The sequence below is a fragment of the Annulohypoxylon truncatum genome (genome assembly GCF_022578515.1).
Source record: "Annulohypoxylon truncatum strain CBS 140777 unplaced genomic scaffold F4807scaffold_30, whole genome shotgun sequence".
NCBI classification, from domain to species: domain Eukaryota; kingdom Fungi; phylum Ascomycota; class Sordariomycetes; order Xylariales; family Hypoxylaceae; genus Annulohypoxylon; species Annulohypoxylon truncatum.
Window position 1 is genome coordinate 361,069 of NW_025953816.1, and position 24,836 is coordinate 385,904.

Sequence of the window (24,836 nt, forward strand, 5' to 3'; positions counted from 1 at the left end):
GTAACTCTTAGACGGAACGTGATGCGCTTAGATACGACTAGTCACTTATCTAGGAAATAGCTTCACTCCGAGTGTGGAAGTTGTAGCCGGTTATCAACGGTGAAAGAAGGTGAGCTACAGAACAAGCTACAGAATTAATGCGGGGATAGAGGCTTCGGCTCTCCATCCAAAGCCGTACACGACATAATAGAGATGACCTTATCTTTTGTACCGAGACCCTGCATTCCAGATAAATACCTTGGTCTGCTTGTCTTACTAACTTGTCCCTCCTTTGACCTTTCATGTTGTCAGCCCTCCATGCAACTCTGCGTCATTTCGACGTTACATTAGAATTGTGAGAATGGTCTTCTTTCTTGATTACATCCAACATAAAAAGGACTGGTAAGTCAATTCATCTTACTATTCCACCAAGTTCAACAACTAAAGTGACACAGCAAGTTCAAGCAAGATGAACGTGCAGAGAGGCTTCGTGCCTTGACCCAATACCGTAGTCCCTTCACCACGCAAGAGCGGGAGATAATTGACAAGCCCATCGAGGAACTTGTCGAGGGTGTACAAAATGGCACAATTGAGCCCATAGACCTCCTGAATACTTACGGCAAGGTTGCCGTCAAGGCACATGACAAGACAAATTGTCTTACCGAGGTCATGATATCCGAGGCTGAAGGTTGGATCAAGGATGGCTCTATTAACCTCAAGGGTCCTTTAGCCGGTATTCCGGTAAGCTTGAAGGATACCATCAACGTCGGCGGTTTCGACTCTACTGTTGGCTACAGTAGTTACGTTGGCAACAAGCCGACTCATGATGGGGGCCACGTTCGACTCCTGAAGGACGCTGGTGCCGTTCCCTATGTCAAAACCAACATGCCCATAACACTCCTCAGTTTTGAGTCTACAAATGATGTCTGGGGTCGGTGCACCAACCCACACAACAACAAATACTCACCGGGAGGTTCGACCGGTGGTGAAGCAGCACTATTGGCATTGGGTGGAAGAATTGGAATTGGAAGTGATGTAGCTGGTAGTGTCCGAGCCCCGGCACATTTCTCCGGCATCTACAGTCTGCGATGCTCCACTGGACGATGGCCAAAAGCGGGATTTGCGACTAGTATGCCCGGTCAAGAAGGAGTACCAAGTGTGTACAGTCCCATGACTAGGACCTTGAACGACCTCACGTATTTCACACGCTCCCTTGTCGGCATGAAGCCCTGGGAGTATGACCACACTGTTCATCCTCTTCCATGGAGACCCGAAGTGGAAGAGGAGTACGCAGCGAAGAGCAAGTTCCGTGTGGGTGTGATGAGAACAGACGGTGTGGTCGATCCAGCCCCTGCATGCGTACGAGCTCTAGAAATGACCGAGGCTGCCTTGAAAGAGGCCGGTCACGAAATTGTCGAAATCGATCCGCCATCACCGTACGAAGCACTTAAGCTAGGTGCGCTCTTGTTGAACGCCGACGGTTGCCAGATGTTCAAGTCCTTTTTCCGATGGGGAGAATGGAACGATCCTGGGGCTGATCAGATGGATTTCTATATGAGACTTCCGCGGCCCCTGAAGTACATCCACTACTTATGGGTTAAGTACGTCCGAAAAGATGATGTATGGGCTGGCCTCCTCAAGGATTTCCACGCGAAGAGTGCCTTTGAGCAGTGGAAGCTGGTTTCTCAGCGGGAGGCCTATAGGGGTAAGTGGTTCGACTGGTGGAATGACGCCGATGTCGACTTCTTAATCACACCCCCCAATGCGACGCCGGCCGTTCCCCATGATGGTATGAAGGAAGCTGTCAGCAGCTGCGGCTACACATTCCTTTTCAACATCGTAAGTAAACCCACATGTCATAATTGCGTGAGAAGTACTAAATGAGTTAGATTGATTATACTTGTGGTATTATCCCAGTAACGCACGTCGACAAGGAGCTCGATAAGCTGCCATCTACCTTCAACATAAAGAAGCTAAACGGAGTTGCTCAAGGCGCATACAAGCTCTATGATGCAGAGGCCATGCATGGACTACCAGTTGCGGTCCAGATCGTCGGAAGGAGATTAGAAGAAGAGAAGGTGCTTGCGATCATGAAGAGGGTCGAAGATGCTCTCGGAGATGACAAGTATGAATTGCTTGACATTGATTAATCTTTCTAGACTACTAGACCGAGTCGATTAGATTGAATATCATGTGAGATACCCAGTCTATAGCGGGTTAGAAGATGTCAATGGTTAAAAAAGGCAACTGTAAATGGATTAATTCAATCATCGCTCTGTGCACTGCCGTAAAAGGGGCGAAGGGCGGAAGCGGAGCCTCCGATCTCGGGCGACTGTTCGGCGGTCCCAATATCGGCCGATACGGAGCGGCTCTGTAAGTCGGTACAGCAAACTCAACAATATTTATTTTACTTTTTAAAAAGGAAAGATAAACTCACTTTCTTTCATAATATTATGGTGTCTGGAGTCATCTGACTTAATTTAATTGAAATTGAAAACACTATCTTCAAAATAATGGCTGAGAAGAAAGATCACTGGTCCTCCGAGGTAAGTGAAGGGAGCCACCTCCTACATCTCTGAACATAGAAAGCGAATATCTTGAAAATAAATAAGTTATTCTCTCTAACATGATTGCATCGTTCAAGGCGTACCAGAATTCGGCCTCATTCGTGCCCAAACTCGCAACTAAAATTGTGCAATGGCTTGACCCTCAAAAAGACGACGTGATCTTGGATATCGGCTGCGGTGGTGAGCCTCTTCTACCCCCATTCCGAAGTATTCCATGCATCAGCGTACTTACATCTTCTTAGACGGCGTGGTCAACATTCAAATGCAAGAGATCCTAGCTCAGGGCAGCGGCAGCATCCACGGCACTGACTCCTCGCCGGCCATGATCGAGGCAGCCAAGAAGCAAGCTAGCAAAGCCGGAGCCTCAAAATGTACCTTTGAAGGTAAGATCTCTACCTTATGCTCATGACAACTTACCTATACATCCAGCCCTCACTCCACGGCCCTCACTCTCGCGCTCTTACCTATTTCCCACCTCATCCAACCCCAACCCCAATCCCAACCCCTTCACACCTCACATCCTCCACCACCAAACTAACCAAAATCCCCTCTTAGTCGCCGACGCCCTCCAACTCCCGCAATTCCCACACCTCCAAGACGGCCACTTCACAAAGCTCTTCTCAAACGCAGCCCTGCACTGGGTCCTCGGATCCACCAAAACCACACCATCCCCATCCTCCTCACAAACCGCCTTCTTCGCCTCCGCGCGCAACGCGCTCGCGCCCGGCGGAACTTTCGCCTTCGAGATGGGCGGTCTGGGCAACGTATCCGAGATGCGCGCCGCGCTACTCTCCGCCGTCTCGCGACACGCGGCGGGCGGACTAGACGCCGCAGTGGCGGCGGACCCGTGGTTCTTCCCGGACGAGGCGTGGGTGACGCGGGTGCTGGAGCAGGACGTAGGGGGCTGGAAGGTCGAGCGCGCCGAGCGCGAGTACCGGCCCACGACTGCTGATGCGGGAGGCGTCGAGGGCTGGGTGCGGCTTTTCGGGGCGCCGTTCTTCGAGGCGGTAGAGGAGGGGGAGAAGAGGGAGAGGTGCATCAAGGAAGCTGTGGATGTACTGGAGGTCGTGTGTCGGAATCCGAGTGGGGGGTTCCACTTGGGGTATGTGAGATTGAGGGTTTTGGCGAGGAAAGTGTGAATGGATGGAATACTTTTCTGAAGTGATATAGGCAGGATGTTTGACCAATGGATTTGTAGTGCCTTGGTACCAGTAGTATTTAAAAACTAGCACACTGAAGTCAGCAGGGGATCATGACGATTGCAAGTATTAATTCTATCGGTCTAATGGAGATCTAATTATGATTAACACTAGACAGCAATTTGGCTTAGTAGCTAGAACAGGTAAGAGCCCTATGGTAACATGATTAATATAATATGGCCCTACATCGCCGGTCACTGTTCTTGTTTTAAGACCAGCTAAGTGTCCATTCTTCACTCCAAGCACCTTTCGCCGTGAACGAATCGAGACCCGTAATAGTCAGGACATTGCCCGAGGTCTCCAGGTTCCATGCACTACTATGCACTTCCTGACCGTTCAGTTGCACTTTCGAAATAGGGCCTTGAGTTCCCAAAACCGTCACATTGGCTAGAGGATTCGGGTCCGGGTAATTGCCACTTGGGCTGGCGCTTAACGTCGAATTTTTGACGACGAACTAGAAAATAGTTAATAAAAAATACTATAGATGTAGACAGTGGAACCAGAGCACTCACCTCAATCCATGATGTGGCATTCGGTACAAGGCTCTCGCCGTCATCCAGGTAAAGACCACCAGCAGATTGGCCAGTGCTATCTAAGGCGACAATGAGGCCCCAGGGACTCTCTCTGACCGCCGTGGTAGTCAAACCAGGCTGTTGCGTTGGTATCACTTTGCCGCCCCGTACATAGACTGGGATGTGACCAAGAGGTGCGTCGATGGTAACGTTCTGTCCAGCCGTGACCCCGGTAATCGCTGTTTTGTTATACCAGTCGTACCAGATCGTGCCGGATCCCACACCGGGGAAGACTCCATCGACAGTCGTAGCGCCTTGAACCAAGCAAGGGGTGACTAAGATCGAGTCGCCTAGAAGAAATTGCCTATCAGCGTTAGCCAACCACGGCTCACCGGGGAATTCCCAGGCTAAAGCACGCATGGTCGTTGAGCCAGTTGAATGGCTGAGATAGAAAGTCGTGTAGATGTAAGGGAGCAGTGTATATCGGATCTTCATCGCGGCCTTTGAGGCGTCCGCTACGGCAGACCAGATGTAAGGTTCCTGGCTAGCTGCTCCTAGGGTATTGTGGTTTCGGTAAAACGGGAAGAATGCCGATAGCTGCATCCAGCGAGAGCAGAGTTCCATATCGGAATTGTCAGCAAATCCGCAAGTATCGACGCCAAACATGGGGATACCGAAAAGGGAGAACGACAGAGCTTGCGGGATAGAGAAGAACATGTACGCCCAGAGGGAATAGTTGTCACCACTGTTGCTTAAGTTAATTCATGTTCTCAGTCGGTGGGGTCAATCAACTTACCCCCAGTGACCAGCCCATTTCCCGGAACCTGCGAACTGCGATCTTCCTATGATGAACGGCCGCTTCGTGGGAAAGACTCCTAAAAGAGCGTGGTACGTGGCGTTTAGAATTTGATGTCCAAATAAGTTATGGACATCGTATTCCAGAATACCGCCATGGTGAGTCGCATTAGGACTAACAGCATGGACGGCAAGATCGCCATTGTAGTTGTTGACAGCATACGGTGGCCAGTTGATGTTACGAACACCTGGAGTTGGTGTGCTTCGAAGGTACGAAACCGTGGTCGAAGATGGTGTCGCCGTAGCCGCCATGGAACTTAGCACCGCAGATGCGGATGCAGCTTCAGTAGCATTGGTTAACTCAAACCCTTCCGGGTACTGAGCCACCTCGTTTCCAGGTTCCCCTGGGAGTACGATTGGAGGATGGGCGGGATTGAGTTCCAGTGCGTTACTACCGCAGCTGCCCACGCAGAAGGATGATACTTCTGACATATCAATCCATATACCATCAAAATCGATCTTGTAGTGATATCCTTGAATCTCACGCGCCCACCATTGGTTAGCTCCGGTGTCATTGAATAGAGCACCGATCCAATCAGGGAAAACTTGATATGTTAGTGCGAGCCTGAAAAAGCAGGAAGATGACATACCGGTGTAGCCAGGCCAAACGGCTCCGACATAGATGGATCCATTTGGATTCAGTAAGAAGGCATCTTGTTCAATACCGCGATCGAATGGTGGATATGCGTCGCTGACATTCGTGGGGTCTGGCGCGTATATAGCAGAGTCGATTATAGGCACGTAATGCATATTTTGCTCATGAATGCGCTGTAGGAATTTGGCTCCTTCGGCGTAACCAAAACGGTTCTCATCATTCTCAAAGTCTCGGTATGCATTCATGTAATCAATATCGGCTATTGAAGTGTCAATAAACAGTGGATCTGCTTGCTAAGAGAAATAGTATAGAAATGGCTTACTCCAGATCGTTTCGAGAGGAATCTCAAATTTGGCAAAGTTGTCAACGACGCTCTCAACTTCAGACCAGTTATTATAGCCCCATCGACATTGATGGTAGCCAAAGGTCCAATACTGTTGCATTGCAGGGAGTCCAATAGCACTCTTTTGGTATGACTTGGTCACGCTGTCTTGGGTGGGTCCTTCATAGAAGTAGAGATCGATATTGCCGCCAAGCGCTCTCCAAGTGATGTTAGATTCTCGGAGCAAAACCTCTTGGGTATGAGCGTTACGCTGGAAGACGCCATGAGTATATGACTTATACTCAGCTGACTTATCCGTAGCGTCTGAGGCGTACTTCAGCTCTTGAGTATCCTTGTCCACTTCGAAGTAACGAGTATCGAGGTATATGGGATGGTTTCCATAGATATTGGCATCTATGATATCCCCTACGTCTGCTGCGAAGAAGGTTCCTAATACCATTTAGTAAGGACTATCATCTATGCGACTAGAACACCATACTCGTGATATTATTCCCGAGTCTGAAGCCGTGAATAACCTCGCCAAGACCATAGAGGTTGTAGTTCTCAGGCAACGATGAACCAAACTCAATGAATTGATTCTCGAAGACTAGCTCAGACCCTGTCGTATTGAACAAGACATCACCATTGCTCTTTCTAGAGACTTGGAATGAGAAGGTAGGTTCATTGACCCAGGTGAAGAGAAGGTCACTATTCGAAATGTAACTATCAGGATTTCCTTCGACCTGGGGTTTCGGGATTAACTCTTCGGGGAGGATGAACCAGGTGTAGTTCTCAGAGCCGATATAACGAGGCGTAATTTCGACGTGCAGTCGGTCTTCCGCCTGAAATTCGACAAGTAGGCTCAACGCCTGGATATCGGTGCCATAGACATCGCAAGCTTTGCCGGCTAGGTCGAGATCCGCAAGGAAGCCATTGGTAGTGTTCTTCACATTCGAAACTTTGTAGCCTGGGCAAACAGATTGGGGGTTGATAGCTTTGGAGTCAAGGATATTGGGAATGATATTCTGACCAATATCTGCATCCGGTGGAACAGTGTACGCTTCTTTAATAGCAGTTCCGGTGTAGGTTGGTGTCTCCTCTCCTGGAGCAAGGGAGAATAGGGCGAGTAAAGTTGCTAGAAGCAACAGAGTGTGCCGAATCATTGTGGCTCGACTTAACTGACCGGAACACCAAGATGAAGTGACAACGAAGGAAGAGACGAGGCTTGAAATAAGTAGGAGACGAGAGGCTGTGCCCAGTTTTCCATACCAGATTTCGAGCTTAACAAAATACGAAGTGAGAAAAGAAACAAAGGTTGGATGATGTAAATCGGCGGATTGTTCGGCGTTGATATATAAGCTACTATCCTGAACCGGCAGGCGCCGCTGGCTTATAGAGCTGAATATGCCCATCGTTCCTGAACTTGATGGTATTAAGCTTCTTAGATTGGTGGAACTATCCAGGTACTTGGTAGAGCCTTACAGGTACCTCGGTAGATCTCGAACTCTACTACATCTAGTCGGTACCTTCGAGTTAAGATGATGGAAAGCGGTCCGAGAATTATTTAGGTAGGAACTATGGTCAATCAATAATTAAGAGACATTTATAGAGAGTTGTGTTAAAAATAAAGAGTTATAATTGGATGGCGACAACTCGAAACACTCTTTCTAAACTACGAGGACGAGACAACTAGTCTTCGGCGTTGTAGTTACTCAAGTCTTTCCCTCGAAAGAACTACCATTGAGGTGGAGATAATACGGGACGACTAAAGAGAAAAGCAACAACCCGCTCCAGTCCCCGCACTCTAATGCAATGTAGATCCTCCCTTATATGATATTGGCGTGTTGCTTGACAAGTTTGTATTCTGCGGAGAGGGCGGAGAGAGGCGGAGTTCCCGACATTGCTTCGTTGAAGGTCCGACTCCTCACAGCTTCTAATTGCATACCCCGCACTTTATGTAGTATCATGTACTAAGAAGGTATATTCAACTAAGCCACTGTGCTTACAAAGCTTTGTTCGCCCCACTCAAGCTTTAGTTTAGTTAGCTAAGCCGTAAGCTGTCGCATTTCTGATCCTTTCCATTCATTATGTAAACATCTACAACATCCAAACCCGACGCCTTCGATTCAACACTCCCCCATTCACACTCTTCCAACATACAACACAAACCAGAAAATATCCGCAATCGATAACAAACCGCACAATAAATCACAAACCAACATCCGCCCACAATGGCGACCGCAACCGCGCCGCCGCCCTCCGAACTAGCGAAGCAGATCCTCGAGCACAAGGCGCCCAGCTACAGCTTCAGCTTCACGCCGTTCCTACGATCTACATACGGGCACGGGTTCCCGCCGAACCGACCGGTATGCAAAGCCTTCGTGGCGGGCCACTGCCCGCTGGGCGCGTCGTGCGCGGACCGGCACGTGACGCCGAACGCGGCGAGCAGCACGAACGCGAGCTACAACTCGCTCGTGTGCAAGCACTGGCTGCGCGCGCTCTGCAAGAAGGGCGAGTCCTGCGAGTTCCTGCACGAGTACAACCTGCGCAAGATGCCCGAGTGCAACTTCTTCGTCCGCAACGGCTACTGCTCCAACGGCGACGAGTGCTTGTACTTGCACATCGACCCCCAGTCCAAGCTGCCCCCTTGCCCGCACTACGACCGCGGATTCTGCCCCCTCGGCCCCAATTGCAGTAAGAAGCATGTGAGAAGGAAGCTGTGCGTGTACTATCTTGCTGGCTTCTGCCCTGAGGGCCCGAATTGCAAGGAGGGCGCCCACCCGAGATGGGATAAGAATCTGGAGAAGCCGATTGCGAAGGCGGATGTTATTCCCGAGGAGCCGGTGAGAAGAGACGACATGTTTATGGATGATGACCAAGGAGACTTTGGAGGAAGAAGAGATCAGGGTGGCCGAGGTCGCGGCGATAGGTTTGGTGGTGGGAGAGGCGGCCGGTGGAGAGGAAGAGGTGACCGGAAATTTGGACGTGGAAGGGGTGGTCACCATTGAGATGCACACAACATGCTCAAAACTACCCACAAATGAACACACAAATACCTCGTTGCAACAAATCTTCGGGATAAGCCTTCAACTTGAGAAGGCTAAGAGGAATCAAGCATGTGTAGGCCATCTCTACGTCTACGCACACCCTTGCTCACAACGATACGTCTGGAAAAAGCACCAAATTTTAATACGAGCTTAGCAAATGCAATGCTCAATCGCCGAGATTTCCAAACTCCGCATATCATTCACTTGCATCAGGAGGGTGAAGGGCAAAACTCTTGTCTAGGAAGAGATGACGAGAGCTGCCGGTGCTATTAGATTCTCGATCTAGAGAGTTTGATTTCTTGAGAGAATTGGAAGTCTAGGAAGGCACAGGATATCAGTACTGCTAGATACCCCCATAATCAAGAACCAATAGATTCAACCAAGCATATCATTTATCGTAGATTTTCATCATAAATGTGCAAATATTCTATTCATGTGGCCTTACTATCCTGCACCCATCCTTGAGGGTAGCGAGATGTCGAATTTTCATACAAATTTGTTCAGGTAGGGAAAGGAATCGGTTCAAGTCATCAAATCATATATACAGGTCTCGTAACCCATTAGTCAACCCAGATCAGACCATCATAATAACGCCGTCCATCCCCGGAGGTGGATCATAACCTCATCCCTAATCCTTGAGAGACAAGCCAGTTCAGTTCAACCCAGTTTCCAGACATTGTGTCCGTCGTCATCCCTAGCTACAGCGATAAATTCGCTTGCGCTAGCCTCGCCATTTTCGCTGCTGCCACTTCCACTCTTCTCACTTTTGCTGTCACTTCCGCTAGCATCACTCTTGAGAATTTCGCCAGCCTCCCACGAGCTCAGTTCGTCGACCTTCCTTATCCCCATCATCCACGCAACCAAGCCTCTCGGAGCCCATCGCCCCACAAAGCCATATAGACCTGCACCCAAACCAACACGTACCACGTCGCTGAGTTCAGATCCGTCGATCACATCAAATACGGCATTGTGTAGCTCCCTCAGAGAACTACCGCGTAGCCCTCTGATACGACCTGCCGAGATGGCTGAAGCGGACTGGGTCACATAGTTACGGCCATAGGCATGTCTTGCGCTCTCGGGCCATTGCAACGGCTCCGCAGGCGGGAGTAGGCCAGGCACACCCGCAGCTCCGTTAGTACGGACTGGTGTGAAGCCCTGGAAGTCGAAGGTACCAAGCTGGACGTGTGTCACGGGAATGGCAAGAGGGCGTAGTTCGGCCGTTAACACTTCTGTGAAAGCGGACAAAGCAGAGCACACCGTAGCCTCGGGAGCATGGAACGGTGGATTGATCGAGGAGATGATAGATGGTGTGAAGACGAGCACTTTAGGCGTCGCGGACTTCTCGCCGGTAGGTGTTATTCTGCTAGTGAGCAGTGGTAGGAAGGACTGAATGGTAAGTATGGGATGTAGGAGATGGGTGTTGAATAGATCGGCAAAGCTCGAGGGAGGGATCGTGGCGATAGGCGAGGTCTGGTAGTTGAGTGAGGGGATCAGAATAACCGCTTTCAGAACTAGGAAGTTCGGTCTCGCTCGTGGGACTGCGGCATGTGAGGCTTGTAGATAGGCTGCAAATTTCTCGATAGACTGGCCAGCATTTGGAGGCTAGACAGAGCGTGTCAGTTAAAAGAAATCCATCAACGATTCAAGTTGGGGTACCCACATCAGTTATATCGATGCCCAACGGTCTAATGTCCGGTCGCGAGAGGTTCTGCACAGCTACTTCGTCTTCGGCCGTATTGCAGACAATGTACACAATAAATCCTCGTCTCTCCAAATCCAACGACAACGACTTGGTTAGTGGTAGGGTTGGTGATCCGGCAATAACCACAACCTCTAGTCTTCCACCATTTCGAGCTCTCTTTGCTCGGCGGTGCTTGTGCATTCCTTTGGTGATTCGGACCGTTTTATATGTCGCATATCCAGCAGCTACCACTAATACAGTAGTAAGGAGTTTGTGGCGGGAAATCCAATCCTGGAATCGCTCGTACGCAGTGACCGGCACAACCTCGACCGGAGGTGGGCGGCTCGGAAGTGATGGTCGCGCATAATCGGGCACCCAGGAAGCTGTCGATAGCGTATCCCTTATTTCGTCCGCAACTTTGTCTACAGTCTTGTCGATATATTCAGCAACATCCCCAGAGTATCGTCGGATCTGGTTGGGGATGGACGAGAGCTGTCACATGTCGTTTGTTAATCTTCGTTATTTTTTGGTGGATATACGCCACTTCGTGTCGGATCATTGAATAGGGACACTCACCAAGTCCAGGAACTGTTGGTCGTCGGCAGACATGACCGAATATCAGCTATTTAGATGCTTTCTCAAAGTTTGGATTCAGATATGTTAGCCGACTAGTTGGGTGGTTGGTGAAGTATGGTAGGTACGGACGGTAGACCGGCAAGACGTGGGCTGGTGGAAAATCGGTGAAGTGGGATGGTAAAGTAAAAGGTTCAAAGATAACCTTATCCTAATGGGGCTATTATCGATTACCTATCGATTCCGGATCTCCTAGCGATCCAGAGTTCTTACTAATAAGCGAAAATATGCGGGATGATGCAATCCCCACATGCAAATTGAGGTTACATTCGGGCAATTACCAAAGCAGTGCTATACACTTGATCACAGCTGCAGACAGTTGGTGCCTTACCCTTTTCAACGTCAAAAGTATCTGAGCATTAGACCTCAACATAACAAATCTAAGGAACACTCCTACGAAAATATTTAACTACCTAGAGCACGAGAGCCCATAGCAGCCATTTAACATCACGGGCAATTTGGATCACAGAGTAGAAGTCATGCAGAATGCTTGAAGTGTATCTACCATTGAAGGAATAAGTTATCCTATAGATCACTTAAAGTAGGTCTATTGCACCTTCCCAGTATCCATATCACTCCCTTTCTCCCTAGAGTTGTCCCAATTCACTAACTTTCCTGACTCCATCACCAATGAGCTTGACTACCGGGGCCACCGGGGTAGCTGTAGTATGGCGAATTGTATTGAGGTTGGCTATACGAACGTCGATGAGTTGCCGCTGTTGTTACCGCTCTCATGATTTCTTCCTTGTATCTACGCTTTATTGCTCTGCGAAGTCTCTTATGCAACTTATCTAGTTCAGCAAGCGATTGTCGGGCCGGCTTACTAATCTCTGACTTGTCCGCTTCCTTTGATGATATAGTCGACGATTCGTTATATGTGCCAGAGTTAACGTGCTCCATGAGCTCGTTGCGTGATCCGAACTGTTTTTTGCATTTCTCGCAGTGCGTGTCTGACTTGCCGGTTGCCGAGGAAGATGGTATGGCAGGTGACGGGGGTGTAGATCCAGCAGGCTCGGTGCGAGGTCTGATAGGCATCGAGAGTTCGTTGTAAGACGAGGGCATCGTGACGTTTAGACTAGTTCCAGCGGAGTGTCTATTACTGACTGAGCACTTCAGCACTATGTGCAACGGCGATTAGCTTATGATCTAAGCCGTTTTGCAGTATGCTTGAGGACGGGCTTGTTGCGAAAGCTGGTGGTTTTGTTGGCGTGCTGTCGCAGTATCTGGTGCAAAAGCTAGCTTGTCGTGCGATATGCGGCGGGAGGTCTGTTATTGACTGGTGTAGAAGAGCTTCAGTATGTTGAAGAATCTACCATTTGGCTGGCGTGCTTTTAGCATATGGATAAAAAAGACCTTTTGGTGTGCTTAGAAGTAGCTGGTAAGTGACTCACAGTTGTAGGAGAAGTTATCTATCCACAGTTCTGGGAGAAAAAGAAAAGAACGCAAGAAGTTGGTGAAGAGTAGGATGGGTATATATAGCATTTGTCTTGATCGGATCCAATACAGTATGGAAAATTCTACCGAGCTTATGCCCCGACTCTTTTTTCCTTCATGGTCACATTATCACAGTGCGTCCAGTGTTAGACTCCAAGAGGAAGGTGCGCTACAGTGAAGAGAGTCTGTCATTGTTAAGCTCGGATGGACTAAGGAGAAAGTGAGCAGTGTAGAAAATAACGCTTGGACCCTATACTGACAATATCGTCGTAGGACCTTGGAAGTTGCAGCCGGTGATTTTGCTCCCCTATCACTCTATTGGTTGCCGAATCCCTTATAGATCCTCCGTCGCTGCCTCCTACATGGTTTCACGGGACCTTTATACAATAAACTTAAAGAAATTTTTAATATGTTTACGTCATAGCCCAACTCATTTCTTCCATATTGGAAAGCTCCTCAAAATCAATGAAGCCTATTCAAGTTGTGACAGTAATTAACTGGGTCTATTTAATACCTATCGGAGGGGTCCCCTTTTTTGGACACTGTTGTTCCATCATAATCAAAGTATACATAGTTACAAAAACGAGGTATTCTGTCTCCAATATTGTGCCAGTATTTTTAATAAAAATAATGCTAGATGCCTAAGATAGTAGCTCTCTACCTATAGATTTATATTAATTATCATTGTCGATTGCGGCCATAACAACTACGTTGATAGAATGGCTATACTAGACCGTTGTTTTGGTTTTATTTTGGTGGCTAACACTGGTGGGCCTGTTAAAACGACGGTATAATTACCTAATTAGCTTCTCTTACTTGACTGAAGTTATGAAAGCCTCACCTTCCTTTTATATATACAGTTGTGTCAACACTAAGGTTGATCCTGATTATCCTTTCGATTTCCTGACATTGGTTTAAAGGGTTGACATAGTGACCAATCCTTAGTAAGCTAATAAGGTCGAATAAACAAAGAATTCCAATATTTCTTTCTTGCAACCAGTGGCCAAGTGGTCAACGCCTTAGGTAGGATTCAAGTGAACCTACTAAGGTAGCTGGTTCGATTCCTAGTAGGAGTAAAAGAAGAAAATCCAGAGAATAAAAAATCTCACAAACCTTCAAAGAGAAGGAGCTCCCCTAGGGAGGCAGTTGGCAACTGCCTCCATAAGGGGGGCCTGCACTTTTATATAATTTTCCCAGGTCCTGACATAGTGCCAACAGTGTAACCCTTCCTAGCCATAATATTTACCTTGACATAGTCTCAACCCTGGTCAAAGTGTTCAGCATTGACAGAGCAACTAATTCAACACTGCGGCTATTCTTTATTATGATATCCTATTGAAATATTGATAATTTTATAAGACTGAAACTGATCTTTTCGGAGAATCATCTGTCGGCACTTGGCAAGTCTGTCTTCATTATGGTATAAGAGTGTCCAAAAATGGGGACCCCTCCCTTAGGTAGTAAAGCTACAGGCACTGGACATAGGATTTAGCGCCTTTAATGTTGTCGTGTTTCGGAGAAGTATTACGGCAACTGGATCATTCGATACGCTTCTAAATTGACCAACTAGCATTGACAACCTTGTCTCTTGGTGAATCGTGTCTATAAGTAACGTATCAACTTAATGACTAGGTAGTCGCCACGTGGCTTAATAGTTTGATCAAACTTGTTGGAATTTGTTCCTTCTGAAAATGCGGGTGGTTGTGTAATGCCAAATACCTACGTTGATGCTTCACAAGACTGCCAATCTTAGTTGTTAACGTGTAAAGATGGACTATAAAAAACACTCAAATCGTCCAAAACTACCAAGACGGTTATCACCAACACCCCTTCACCAGCAACTTCCTAGGTTCCTACCCAGTCGTTATTGCAACCGGAATCAAGTTATGGCAATCAAGAAGTTGGAAAATGAAATTTCATTACTAAATCATCTGCAATAAATGACAGCCGAGATATCTGACTTATATGGGTAACAGATCGCACGGATCCAGTCACCCTTAGAAATTCTCTTGGTGACAAAACACTACCCTTTTTTCTTTGATCCCCTTATCTATGATATTCTTCTTGGATATTCTCCACACGGCTCTGTTATCTCCCCGCTAATGTATAACCGTGGCTCGACGGGGTCAACAGAGTCTGTACCGCTCAGAATACTTATCTAAGGGCGTGCTACTCGCTTATGTGCGGCCTTATACTCAAGCCCTAATACACGTAGGAGCTTGCCGGGCTGCCTGGTTTCTTCATAGTTGGCCATCCGCTTCTGCCTCACCATGCTCTGGATAGCTTGTATATCCGCGACAGGGAGCTCGTCAACTTCAAGCATCGGGACTCCTAGAGCAAATAATAAGGCAAGAGCCTCCATAGTCTCGCGATGGTGAGGGCCAAGAGATTGTCTCAATCCGTCATACGCCTTGCGAACAAGGTCTTCCATTTCGAAAATATCATTTTTCGCCCAATTTTTCATGATGGTGCCATTCCACCACCCGTATTCGATGCTTGTCTTCACAATCTCTCGTTGCGTTATCAGTATCCTGGGGTCATCGTTTTCGAGGTTCTCTTTTTGGTGGAATTTGAGAACTTCTAACTTTTGTATGGAGGAATGCAATGCTTCCTCGTCGTCCTCTGCTGCAGCTCTGTTTCGCTGAGTAATAATATTATCGAAGTCGAATTCATCATCGACCTTGTAGTCATCAGGAAGACTGCGTCTAGCGTCATGTTCCCCTTTATCATCCTTAACGTTTTCAGGCATCGGGATGGCCGCTTCGGGCAAACTGAGTGGTGACATTCTCGGGGAGTCGAGACGTTCTTTTTCTGCTCCAGAAATACAATTAGCAAGTATCACAATGTGGACTTAACATACTAGAAATATGGCATTGTTGGGCGTGAAACTCTAAACTCCTGCTGCCTATGGGTGCATTATAGGTACATATAAGAGAAGCCCTTTGTATACTCCGTCCCAGGGCCAACCACAAACAACCTCCCTATGGCAAAACTCCAATCAAAGTACACCTCTAGCAACTTGTCCAACAACAAACCAGACCCCTCAAAGCAAGAACGACCAGGATGAAGATAATGCATAGCTCGGTGGATATTTCCAACATACCTTTGCCTTTCACCGTTCCACAGTCGGGACCGGATGTCTTGGTATCCACAATATCCTCTTTCTTAGAATCACAGTTAGATTCTTCAGCCGTCGCTAATTTCTCCTTCTTTATGCAATGAGGGCAATTATCAACGACTGTGTTGGCTATTACAGCATCGCTCTTCGGAGAACTGGGGGCCTCGCTACCATCATCAGGACCTTCATCCTTAGAGTTGCAAGAGTTATCAGGAACCGTGCTGGTTTCCGTTTGGCCGCTCTTTTCTGGACTGCAAGTAGGATTGTCGGTGGGCTCGCTTGACGAACTACCGGCCTTCACAGGATCACTTTTTCCCGAGCCATGACACGGGCTCTCTTCATCACCACTCGACTCTTGTTTCTCATGACAACAAGAATGTTTGATGGTTGTCTTGCTACCACTCTCAGAGTCGCTGTTCTCCGGGCCACCTGTTGAATCATTCGTGGGGTTAGTCGAAGATATGCTAGGATTTCCGGAACTGCTCTTCTTGGGGCAGTCCGTGGCTTCGGGAGGGTCTAATGTTATAACCGGTATTTGATCTAGAGGAATAAGCTCTTGCCTTGGGTCATAAAATCCTCGGGACGAGATGGCCGCGCTCAGCTCCTCCCCTAATCCTAGATCCGCGAGTTTTTGTATCGGTGTCTCAGTGTTTGGTCTACAACCCTTGAGTAAACAGCCGGCTTGCCGCGCGAAATCCTTAACGGTTGGCTGCGAAATATGTCAGATTTTAGTAAACGACTTACAAAAAGTGGCCGATCAAGAGAAAAATGAGAAGAGTGGAAGAGAGAAGCACTAAGCTTACCTTTTCGAAAGTCAGAGCAGGGGTTGAAGACATCCAAATATTGTGGCACATTGCCCTCGTGGTATAGGAGGTTCCTACACTATTTTGCCCTCCTATTGCTTCACATCGTCCGTAGCGGGCCATTGCCAAATTTTGGAAATTGACGTCGATGTCTTCGATCTTGGCTTGAAGGCCGGGTAGTTTTGCCTGGTTCAATTCAATCTTGAATGTCTCCGAGAACTCGTGGAGATATGGCGATATCACTAGGCGAGTGGATATGTTAACGACAGGATTGGGGGCCATCAGAGCTTCTGGGATATCAAAGAAGAACAGTCCAGTAGGGTCGATGCGGTTGACCTGGCTGCTGATGAGGGTCAATAACTCCTTTACTACCCAAATTCCCATTCCATGGGCGATGAAGATGGCGGCCCTGGATGAGCGACCGTGATCTCCATTCGAGGTAGAACAGAATAGGGGCGATGTAGGGTCTTGAGTAGCTGCTATACTGTTGGATAGCTCAAGCGTAGACTCATGAAGTGCAGATCTCCCATTGTGAAGGATATGAGCGCTGTCGAAGGAGAATGTACGGACGTTCACGCAATTTCTGATTGGCTTAATCTCGTTGGCGACCCAGGACTTGAGGATCCGTCGACATTCTGGCGATCGCGATTTCGATCCCGAGCAAGATTTGAAGCCATGAACGAGGATAATCCTAGTAATGCTGGGTTAGCCATATCCAATTTACCCGTAAATGGTTGAGAGCAAGTATGGATATTGGTATTTGAAAACTAACTCGTGAGTTACTAGGTCGGGCTTCTCAGATCTAAAAAGATCTCGTAACGGCTGTAGGTGTAATTAGTTAGGATAGGCGTTGGGGAACATGCTCGATATGAGGAACGTACAGCTGATGGCATAGTGGTCGATGTTGTTATTCGATATGTGGGTGACAAGTAATGTTAGAGTATTTGATGGATGTAAAGAGCGTATAAGGTGATGAGTGTTGAAAAGAAGTTGAGGGGAAATTGAAAGTCGTCTCTACGTTTAGCGATAGGTTTAAATATTATGAAAGACATCTTCCAGTGCCTTGTTGCCATAACCCGATTCACTGGCCAAACTCTTCTCACCATTTTCACGCGGAAGCCAAGATCGTGTAATGTGATTACTGGTTTTTCATGCAATTGAGTTAGATTGGACAAGGTACACGTCCACATCCACCGCAAACGTAAGAATACCATCTCTAGGCGTAACTGTTGTTGCGTAGGTAAAGGCATCTTATTTCTATGTAGTGTCGTGCAGATGAGATGGATTTTGCTTCGTGGCCACCCTCTGACTTGGTCCTAGCTTAGGCTCAGGACTTGTTAACAATCCGTGACCAATAGATGTAGGAAAGCAAACAGCGATTACAGTTGAGGAGTCCAAATCTACTAGGAATCTCATGACTAAACCACCTATTGGAGTGAGAGTGATGTACTTTCTTGGCTTTGGTTCCAGTGTCATCTCATATCTCAATCCGGAAAATGCCCGAGACTCATTGCTGGCCTTCTATGTTTCCCGCCTACCAAGGAACATAAGCAAAGTAAAACACGGGCCTGGAAATAGTTGTGGCGTGCGTAATACTGGGGGGTCATCCATTAGGGATGACATTATGCTTGCTACATAAGAAATATATTCATATAACTTCGTCACAGTTTTCAAGAAAGATTTGATATCTTGGAATTGTCAAAGTTGGCTATCTAGGCGGTTCATACGAATCAATGTTATCAAATACCTTATCATAGAGAATCGATACCCGTGCGTGATTAGTTGATGTGTGATGTCCGTATGCTTTTACTTGTAGGCATTTAAGCCGTTTTGGTGGTCCAACATGGAATTGACACATCTGAGCCCCTTTCACTCTTTAGTAACGCGAACGATTCAATTGAGCGCATTTATTGGTGATAAGTAACTCGGTATAGATTAGTAGTGACATGGTATGATTTAGGGTTTTCTTGAAGCGGCAATACTAAAACTAGTCCGTCCCTAAACATTGGCTCGTCACTATCGCCTGCCCTCACTCTAAAGTGGAGAGCTCTGGTTCCTTTTCCGCGCCGTGGAATACCCACCGTCGCTATCCGACTTCGGTGATAGCTCTTGGCCGAACTATGTGGACCTCTATATATAGGCATGTCTGTAATTGATGGGTACGGTATCTTACCTGTATAAGGAGTCGATGAACTATAAAAACCAACGATCCCCTCGACATAATTTGGATATTACATCCCAACTCCTCGCCCATTGCTCGGTAGACATTTAAACAATCCCCCTATTGTCAGAATTACCCTCAAACTCCTAACAAAATGGCCGAACTTGATCTCCGCATCCCTGAACCCTTCGCGAGTATTCCGCGGGAATCTCTTATGTTCGGACCATCCCCTATTCAGCACTTGCCGCGGATATCCGCAGCTCTAGGCGGAAAAGTCCAAGTCTACGCTAAGCGCGAGGACTGCAACTCAGGACTTGCCTTCGGCGGGAATAAAGTGCGAAAGCTAGAGTGAGTAGTATTTCGACGATACCTAGGGAAAATGTGAATTCGAAAACTGACACTTAGTTAGATATCTCGCCGCGGAGGCCAAGGCCAAGGGTGCCGACACTCTGGTATCCATCGGCGGCGTGCAATCGAACCGTACGTAATAAAGATTAGCCCCTATCCCCCTTTTCCCCTTTCCCGCGGAAAACTCCCCCCTACCCCCTGTCCTCACCCCTGGATCCCCCACATTAAACCACGAACGCCTCCCCACCCACATCCTAACCTAACCTCGCAAACATCTAGACACCCGCGCCGTCGCCGCCGTCGCCGCGGCCCTCGGGCTAAAATGCGCGCTGGTGCAAGAGCGCTGGGTCTCCATCTCCACCTCATCGAGCTCTTCGGAGGAGCAGCACTACAGCAGCGTAGGCAACATCCAGCTATCGCGGCTGATGGGCGCGGACTCGCGGCTCGAGCCCGCGACGACCTTCGGCATCGAGCACAAGCCGACGCTGGCGAACCTCGAGGCCGAGCTTAAGGCCAAGGGGCAGAAGCCGTATTACATCCCCGCGGGCGCATCGGACCATCCGCTAGGCGGCCTGGGGTTCGCGCGCTGGGCGCTCGAGGTCGAGGCGCAGGAGCGCGCGACCGGAATCTTCTACGACACCATTATCGTGTGTGCGGTGACGGGGTCCACGTTCGCGGGCATCGTGGCCGGGTTCAAGCTCGCGCAGCTGAAGCTGGGATCGAAGAAGCGGCGCGTGATCGGCATCGACGCCTCCGCGACCGTGAAGCAGACCTTCGACCAGGTGCTCCGGATCGCCAAGTTCACGGCTGCGAAGATCGGGCTGCAGGAGAGCGACATCACGGAGGCGGACATCGAGCTCGATGATCGGTACCATGCCGGCGTGTACGGGAAAGCGGATGCGCAGACACTGGACGCGATAAAGTTCGGCGCGCAGACGGAGGCTTTCATCACGGATCCCGTGTACGAGGGCAAGAGTCTGGCGGGGATGATGGATCTTATTCGAAAGGGCGAGATACCCGAAGGAAGCAACGTGCTGTACGCCCATCTAGGAGGGCAGCTAGCGCTGAATGCTTATCCCGAAATTGGCACCAGATAAAGATTTTGTTTCCTTCTAATTTATCAATTCATTAATTCATCATGCCTGCTTCATCTTTTAAACGTACACTGCGAGTCGTGGTGCATCTATATTTCCCGCATGATCTTCATTCGTAACCAGAGCCAATTCGGCGCACATATACGGCATGATCCCATCATCATCCATTTTAGACATGGAAAACTCGTTTCATGGTGATCTAAGTGGTTGCCATATTATGATCCTTCATATGCCTTTCCAATGCTGTCCCATTAATGTAGGCCTTGAGAAGACTCCCTAGATCCTCCCCTCATGGTCCTGTCTTCTCAGTTCGTCTTGGAATACATTTCTAGATGGTCGGGATCGATCTCGTTGGTCTCGAGAATCAGGTCCATAGAAATCCATGCGTCGGTCCTCGGTTGGCGTACCTGCTAAGCTACCCAGGGCATCACTGTCTCGTCGAGGCAGCTCCGGCACATCGCGGTAAACCTCGCCACCATTAGCCTCAACCTCCCGCTCCATTAATTGGATGCGCTCGTTAGCCTTGGCCTTGTCCTTGCCGAATCCCATTCGAGAGCGCGAACTTTTGCCGATACCATATCCGTTCCTGCCGCGCGACATGATGTTTCCGATACCGATTTGCCGAGACTTCCTGTTCCAGATGCAGGTTCCGATAACGCAGAGCGCAATGAGACCGAACACAGTTGGCAGAGCAATGATTAAAGCAGTCTTGTCTATGGATTTGCCGGTGTCAGGCTGATACACGGGATAGTTGGTGACCAGAACCGTAGGGCCCTTGATAATAGTGCTAGCTCCCACGGTAGCGTTCGTCGTGGCAAGCTGCAAAGTAATATTCTTGGCAGACTGATGTTTCATCAAGCTTGTCTCGATCGTGTAGCTCCAGAAGCCCCAAGAAGCTAACCATTTAGGTGACTCGAAAGCTTGGTCGGTGACTTCTCCGGTTGTCTCGTTGAGATAATTCCCCTGAACTAAGATGGTGGTGTTTGGAGCTGTGAAGTACGTGGGATCCCAAGTAACTGTGGAATAGTAAGTAAAATTGTCGTACAAATATGTGATGAATGGGGTGATGCAGCGACGTACAATAGTAGGTGGTGCCTGGGTACAATGGTGCCCCATCGGTTGGTTGACACCATGGAGCGTTGTCGCCATCCTTGTTATGGCAAATTGGGAATGAGCCAGCGTCGCCGCCGCCAGTGGCGGTAGCCATGGGAGCAGTGCCCGTGCTCGTGGAAACTTTTCCGTAGTTTGTTTCAGTGAAGACAGTAGCAGTCAGATCGTGAGGGGCGCCTGATATAATGGTAGTAGTTCCACTAATCGTGCTGAGAACAGGTGTGACAGTGCTTGGCTTGCCATCTGCGTCAACAGTAACCCACGGCTCAAGGGCGCTGTCTGTCTGTCTAGGATGAACATTCGGAACGGCAGATGCTAGGGAGAACAGCAACGCCGTTGCAATGGGTGATGTATATTTATGCATGATTGATTTTGTAAGTTCCCTCAATGTCGTGGAGATATTGGGCGCGGAAGACTCGGAATGTATCGAAAAGGGCCTCACGATCTAATCGCGTACGGGGTTCACCTCAACTACCTGGAGACGCGATTAGTACAACAACACTGCAGGGAACACCTAAGCTTCGTAAATATAAGTCGGCACTTACAGTAACCCTAAAATGCCTAAAGGAAGGAACAACTCAGAGAGGCACAAATGGATAGGTGAAGTGATCTCCTATACGAAAATAAAAATAAAATTAAAAGATGGGAAGATTTCAGGAAACAGGAACGAAAGTTAACTCGAAGGAATGGGTACAAAGTATTGCCCAGGTAAACCTTAGCATTCCCTATTAGGAAATAGTACAACAATTGACGTGCAGGTCTAGGGAGCTGTCAGGGAAGTTAAGGTGCACCTTCGGCTGATCGTGTCCACCGAATCTAACCTTAGAAGCTAATCTAAGCCAAGCCCAGTTCGCTAAGTGCTTGTCCCTGAATTAAACCCCGCAAAGTACTAGACACCCAATCCACAGGCGGTGTGGTACCTAGTGGTACCTGCGGTTAGCGAAGATTGAAAATGGAGCATCATGTAGGAACGCGATCCAGCTGTAACCTTCACCTTATCTAATCCTGCACCTGCCCATCCGTATCTTCCGAGTTAATGGTATTCTGAATTCTCGACTTTTCGTACTTTCACCTTTTCTAATGAGAGAGGTTGTCATTGAGTTTCTTGCTCTGCAACGAAATAAAATCCACACCGTGCCATGTGGTAATATAAGCTTCGTTCGCACTGGTTCGGTCCTCAATCCCCACCATTCCACCACCCCTCCCCCCCCCCCCCCCCTTTCTGGTGTGTACTCGCCGTTGGTAATCGAAAGCCCTAGGTAAATATAGAATCCTTAACACCATCCCTGGTGAGCCCTTTCTAAACTAGGAGATTAGTGTGTATTTCTAGCTGATGGTTACCTGCAAATCAAATATATGCCGTCCAAGAAACGAGACAAGACTTATGGTCGCTTGAATATCAACTTTGTGCTCCAAGTCCACAACTGCATAGCTAGTGTCCTGCTTAGAATCTTTAGAATCCAACAATTGCCGTATGCGCTTGGCTTTGTGTTGTTGAAATAGACCAATAATCTCATGCGTCAACTCCACCTCGTCTCGATCGGCAGCGTTGTCGTATTCTAGTATGTCCTTCAAAGGCCAAACCTTACACCAAGGCTTCTCGATTCCAGTCTCTTCATCACTATCCGAACCCCAGACCAACATGAAGCGATTCACCCCCTTTTCATGAAAAGACATCACACCCAACGCTGGATCAGGTCGATTGCTGAGCGATGTAGACCTTCTAGGAAGAATGAAGGAACCTAGTTGGTCCGGATAAGCAAGGTCTCGCACAAAATATCGATGGAGTGGTTGCCGGATTTCGTTCAAACGAAGCGGTAACGTCCGAGCATTCAGCATCTTATAGTCATGTTCTCGGCTAGTTTCGATGAGCGTTATTCTCTTGGTCTGGGCCTTACTTATGTCGAAGGAGACTACATGTAGAGTGAGAAATATACTTTGCGCTTGGATTTCAATGGGCTTACCGTCTTTAAAGCCAATATTTGTTAGCGTCTCTGGTATAGCTCTGCCGCCATGGTCGGGGCCGAGAAGATAAAGCGCGGTTGGCCACATTCTCCAGTACCTAGATTCGTCCTCTTGATATGCTTGCTGAAGTAGGAACGCAGGCCTAGAGAGATAATCGGAGTCAACCACGCAATCTAGAATGCCAAGTATAGACGGCTTGCTTCCGAGCGAGTTTCTGATCACACAGGGGCAGAGTGTTAATTCTACACTTAAGCCACCATCGGAAAAGTAAATCTGAGACTTTTCAACGTGACTGTCTTGTTCAATATTAGAAAGGAATAAGTCAGGGTCGCTAGAAAACAGTCTGGCGATGTCAGAGGTCAGATGATGTTGGCGATAGGCGAGGATCGATTGGTCATTCGATTCCTTAACTATCTCTTCTTGGAGTCTTCTGAAAGCTTTAGGCCCTTCTCCATAAAGAAGCGGCATATTGACGCCAAATAATCCCATTAAGGAATAAGCTCTATCTTCTTCGCGCTGAGTCTGACGCCCAGCTGCCCACGACATACGCCGAGAGATCGTGTATGTCTCGAGCATAGACTCAAGAGATGAGTCGAACACCATCGATACACCCGTTCGTAAACCTGGAGGCTCCGACGAGGACGTTTTAGGCGGATTCCTGGCCAATATTGGTCGATCTATGCGGGTGATCGCTACCAGTTCTTCGATCAGGGATAGGCGATCGCCAAGATATTGCCAGTCTCCGTCATAGAATCGAACGTCTTTCGGCGCGATTAATTCCTGCAATGTCCACCCACGAGCGAACCACTTGCACTTGGAAATTCCGCGTCCTTTGACCGCATCTGCGAGAAATGCATAACAGACATCTGCGCCAGCGTACCAATTGAACATAGAGTTGATAGATTCGGACAGCTCGGCACTGCTGGTTTTGTCAATGCAACATGTATCGATCCAGATATACCGGTGTCCGTCTTTTGACGCGCGAGAACAGCTGCCGCGTACCTTCGCCGCGCCCTTTTTTACATACCAACGGCTTGGATCGTTCTGCACATCTTCAAAGAGGATCTCCTCATCGCCCCACGTATGAGATAGAATGGCATAGTTCGGTCTGCGGTCTAAGAAAGACTCTAACTCTAAGGTAGTAGTGTTCAAGAGCCTCATTTCGTCATTGAAATTGAGATACGATAGATAAAATAAGAGAACGTCGTAGCTAACAGCAGTCTCTTAATTGAATGCTGCTCATTGATATGGTGGGGGGGCCATAAAAGTGCCTCGCTATGATTGGCTAAGTTTATCACGTAAGACATTTAGTGGGACTTCTTGTAAAATAGGGGGTTGTGGTAGTTCTACGACATAGCTCCAGCTGAGAGGCATAACATATATTGGATCAGGAATAACGATTTTGCAGAAAAA

General features: G+C 48.2%; 9 protein-coding genes across 9 annotated transcripts; 4 read left to right on the forward strand and 5 right to left on the reverse strand.

Annotated features, from left to right (window-relative positions):
* The first annotated feature begins 75 nt into the window (after window positions 1-75).
* On the forward strand, window positions 76-2,377 carry F4807DRAFT_436956 (amidase). The gene is made up of 3 exons (XM_047998999.1): window positions 76-381; window positions 435-1,818; window positions 1,869-2,377. Exons 1-3 carry the CDS (start codon window positions 341-343, stop codon window positions 2,127-2,129), a joined length of 1,686 nt encoding a protein of 561 aa, XP_047851585.1. The 5' UTR covers window positions 76-340; the 3' UTR covers window positions 2,130-2,377.
* F4807DRAFT_212987 (S-adenosyl-L-methionine-dependent methyltransferase) lies at window positions 2,197-3,874 on the forward strand. Its single transcript, XM_047993952.1, has 4 exons — window positions 2,197-2,525; window positions 2,624-2,726; window positions 2,789-2,929; window positions 3,102-3,874. The coding sequence occupies exons 1-4, from the start codon at window positions 2,493-2,495 to the stop codon at window positions 3,683-3,685; spliced, it is 861 nt and encodes a 286-aa protein (XP_047851586.1). The 5' UTR covers window positions 2,197-2,492; the 3' UTR covers window positions 3,686-3,874.
* Window positions 3,875-3,953: 79 nt separating this feature from the next.
* Window positions 3,954-7,192, reverse strand: F4807DRAFT_453123 (glycoside hydrolase family 31 protein; the record flags this gene model as incomplete). The annotated part of the gene is made up of 6 exons (XM_048000416.1): window positions 3,954-4,199; window positions 4,258-5,002; window positions 5,054-5,657; window positions 5,703-5,966; window positions 6,030-6,479; window positions 6,529-7,192. 6 exons carry the CDS (start codon window positions 7,190-7,192, stop codon window positions 3,954-3,956), a joined length of 2,973 nt encoding a protein of 990 aa, XP_047851587.1.
* Window positions 7,193-8,125: 933 nt separating this feature from the next.
* F4807DRAFT_436976 (uncharacterized protein) lies at window positions 8,126-9,462 on the forward strand. Its single transcript, XM_047999000.1, has one exon. It carries the CDS (start codon window positions 8,261-8,263, stop codon window positions 9,035-9,037), a length of 777 nt encoding a protein of 258 aa, XP_047851588.1. The 5' UTR covers window positions 8,126-8,260; the 3' UTR covers window positions 9,038-9,462.
* Window positions 9,463-9,487: 25 nt separating this feature from the next.
* Window positions 9,488-11,577, reverse strand: F4807DRAFT_436979 (DUF1776-domain-containing protein). The gene is made up of 3 exons (XM_047999001.1): window positions 11,334-11,577; window positions 10,737-11,249; window positions 9,488-10,678 (listed from the first exon to the last, which is right to left on the reverse strand). The coding sequence occupies exons 1-3, from the start codon at window positions 11,364-11,366 to the stop codon at window positions 9,734-9,736; spliced, it is 1,491 nt and encodes a 496-aa protein (XP_047851589.1). The 5' UTR covers window positions 11,367-11,577; the 3' UTR covers window positions 9,488-9,733.
* A 3,405-nt stretch (window positions 11,578-14,982) lies between these two features.
* Window positions 14,983-17,638, reverse strand: F4807DRAFT_469812 (uncharacterized protein; the record flags this gene model as incomplete). The annotated part of the gene is made up of 5 exons (XM_048002752.1): window positions 14,983-15,635; window positions 15,928-16,651; window positions 16,746-17,436; window positions 17,518-17,567; window positions 17,627-17,638. The coding sequence occupies 5 exons, from the start codon at window positions 17,636-17,638 to the stop codon at window positions 14,983-14,985; spliced, it is 2,130 nt and encodes a 709-aa protein (XP_047851590.1).
* Window positions 17,639-18,671: 1,033 nt separating this feature from the next.
* On the forward strand, window positions 18,672-20,369 carry F4807DRAFT_436986 (1-aminocyclopropane-1-carboxylate). The gene is made up of 3 exons (XM_047999002.1): window positions 18,672-19,254; window positions 19,316-19,386; window positions 19,534-20,369. The coding sequence occupies exons 1-3, from the start codon at window positions 19,061-19,063 to the stop codon at window positions 20,349-20,351; spliced, it is 1,083 nt and encodes a 360-aa protein (XP_047851591.1). The 5' UTR covers window positions 18,672-19,060; the 3' UTR covers window positions 20,352-20,369.
* On the reverse strand, window positions 20,370-22,026 carry F4807DRAFT_436988 (uncharacterized protein). The gene is made up of 3 exons (XM_047999003.1): window positions 22,004-22,026; window positions 21,429-21,929; window positions 20,370-21,364 (listed from the first exon to the last, which is right to left on the reverse strand). Exons 2-3 carry the CDS (start codon window positions 21,820-21,822, stop codon window positions 20,625-20,627), a joined length of 1,134 nt encoding a protein of 377 aa, XP_047851592.1. The 5' UTR covers window positions 21,823-21,929; window positions 22,004-22,026; the 3' UTR covers window positions 20,370-20,624.
* Window positions 22,027-22,658: 632 nt separating this feature from the next.
* Window positions 22,659-24,735, reverse strand: F4807DRAFT_436990 (heterokaryon incompatibility protein-domain-containing protein). Its single transcript, XM_047999004.1, has 2 exons — window positions 23,423-24,735; window positions 22,659-23,371 (listed from the first exon to the last, which is right to left on the reverse strand). Exons 1-2 carry the CDS (start codon window positions 24,582-24,584, stop codon window positions 22,785-22,787), a joined length of 1,749 nt encoding a protein of 582 aa, XP_047851593.1. The 5' UTR covers window positions 24,585-24,735; the 3' UTR covers window positions 22,659-22,784.
* Between the last annotated feature and the right edge of the window lie 101 nt (window positions 24,736-24,836).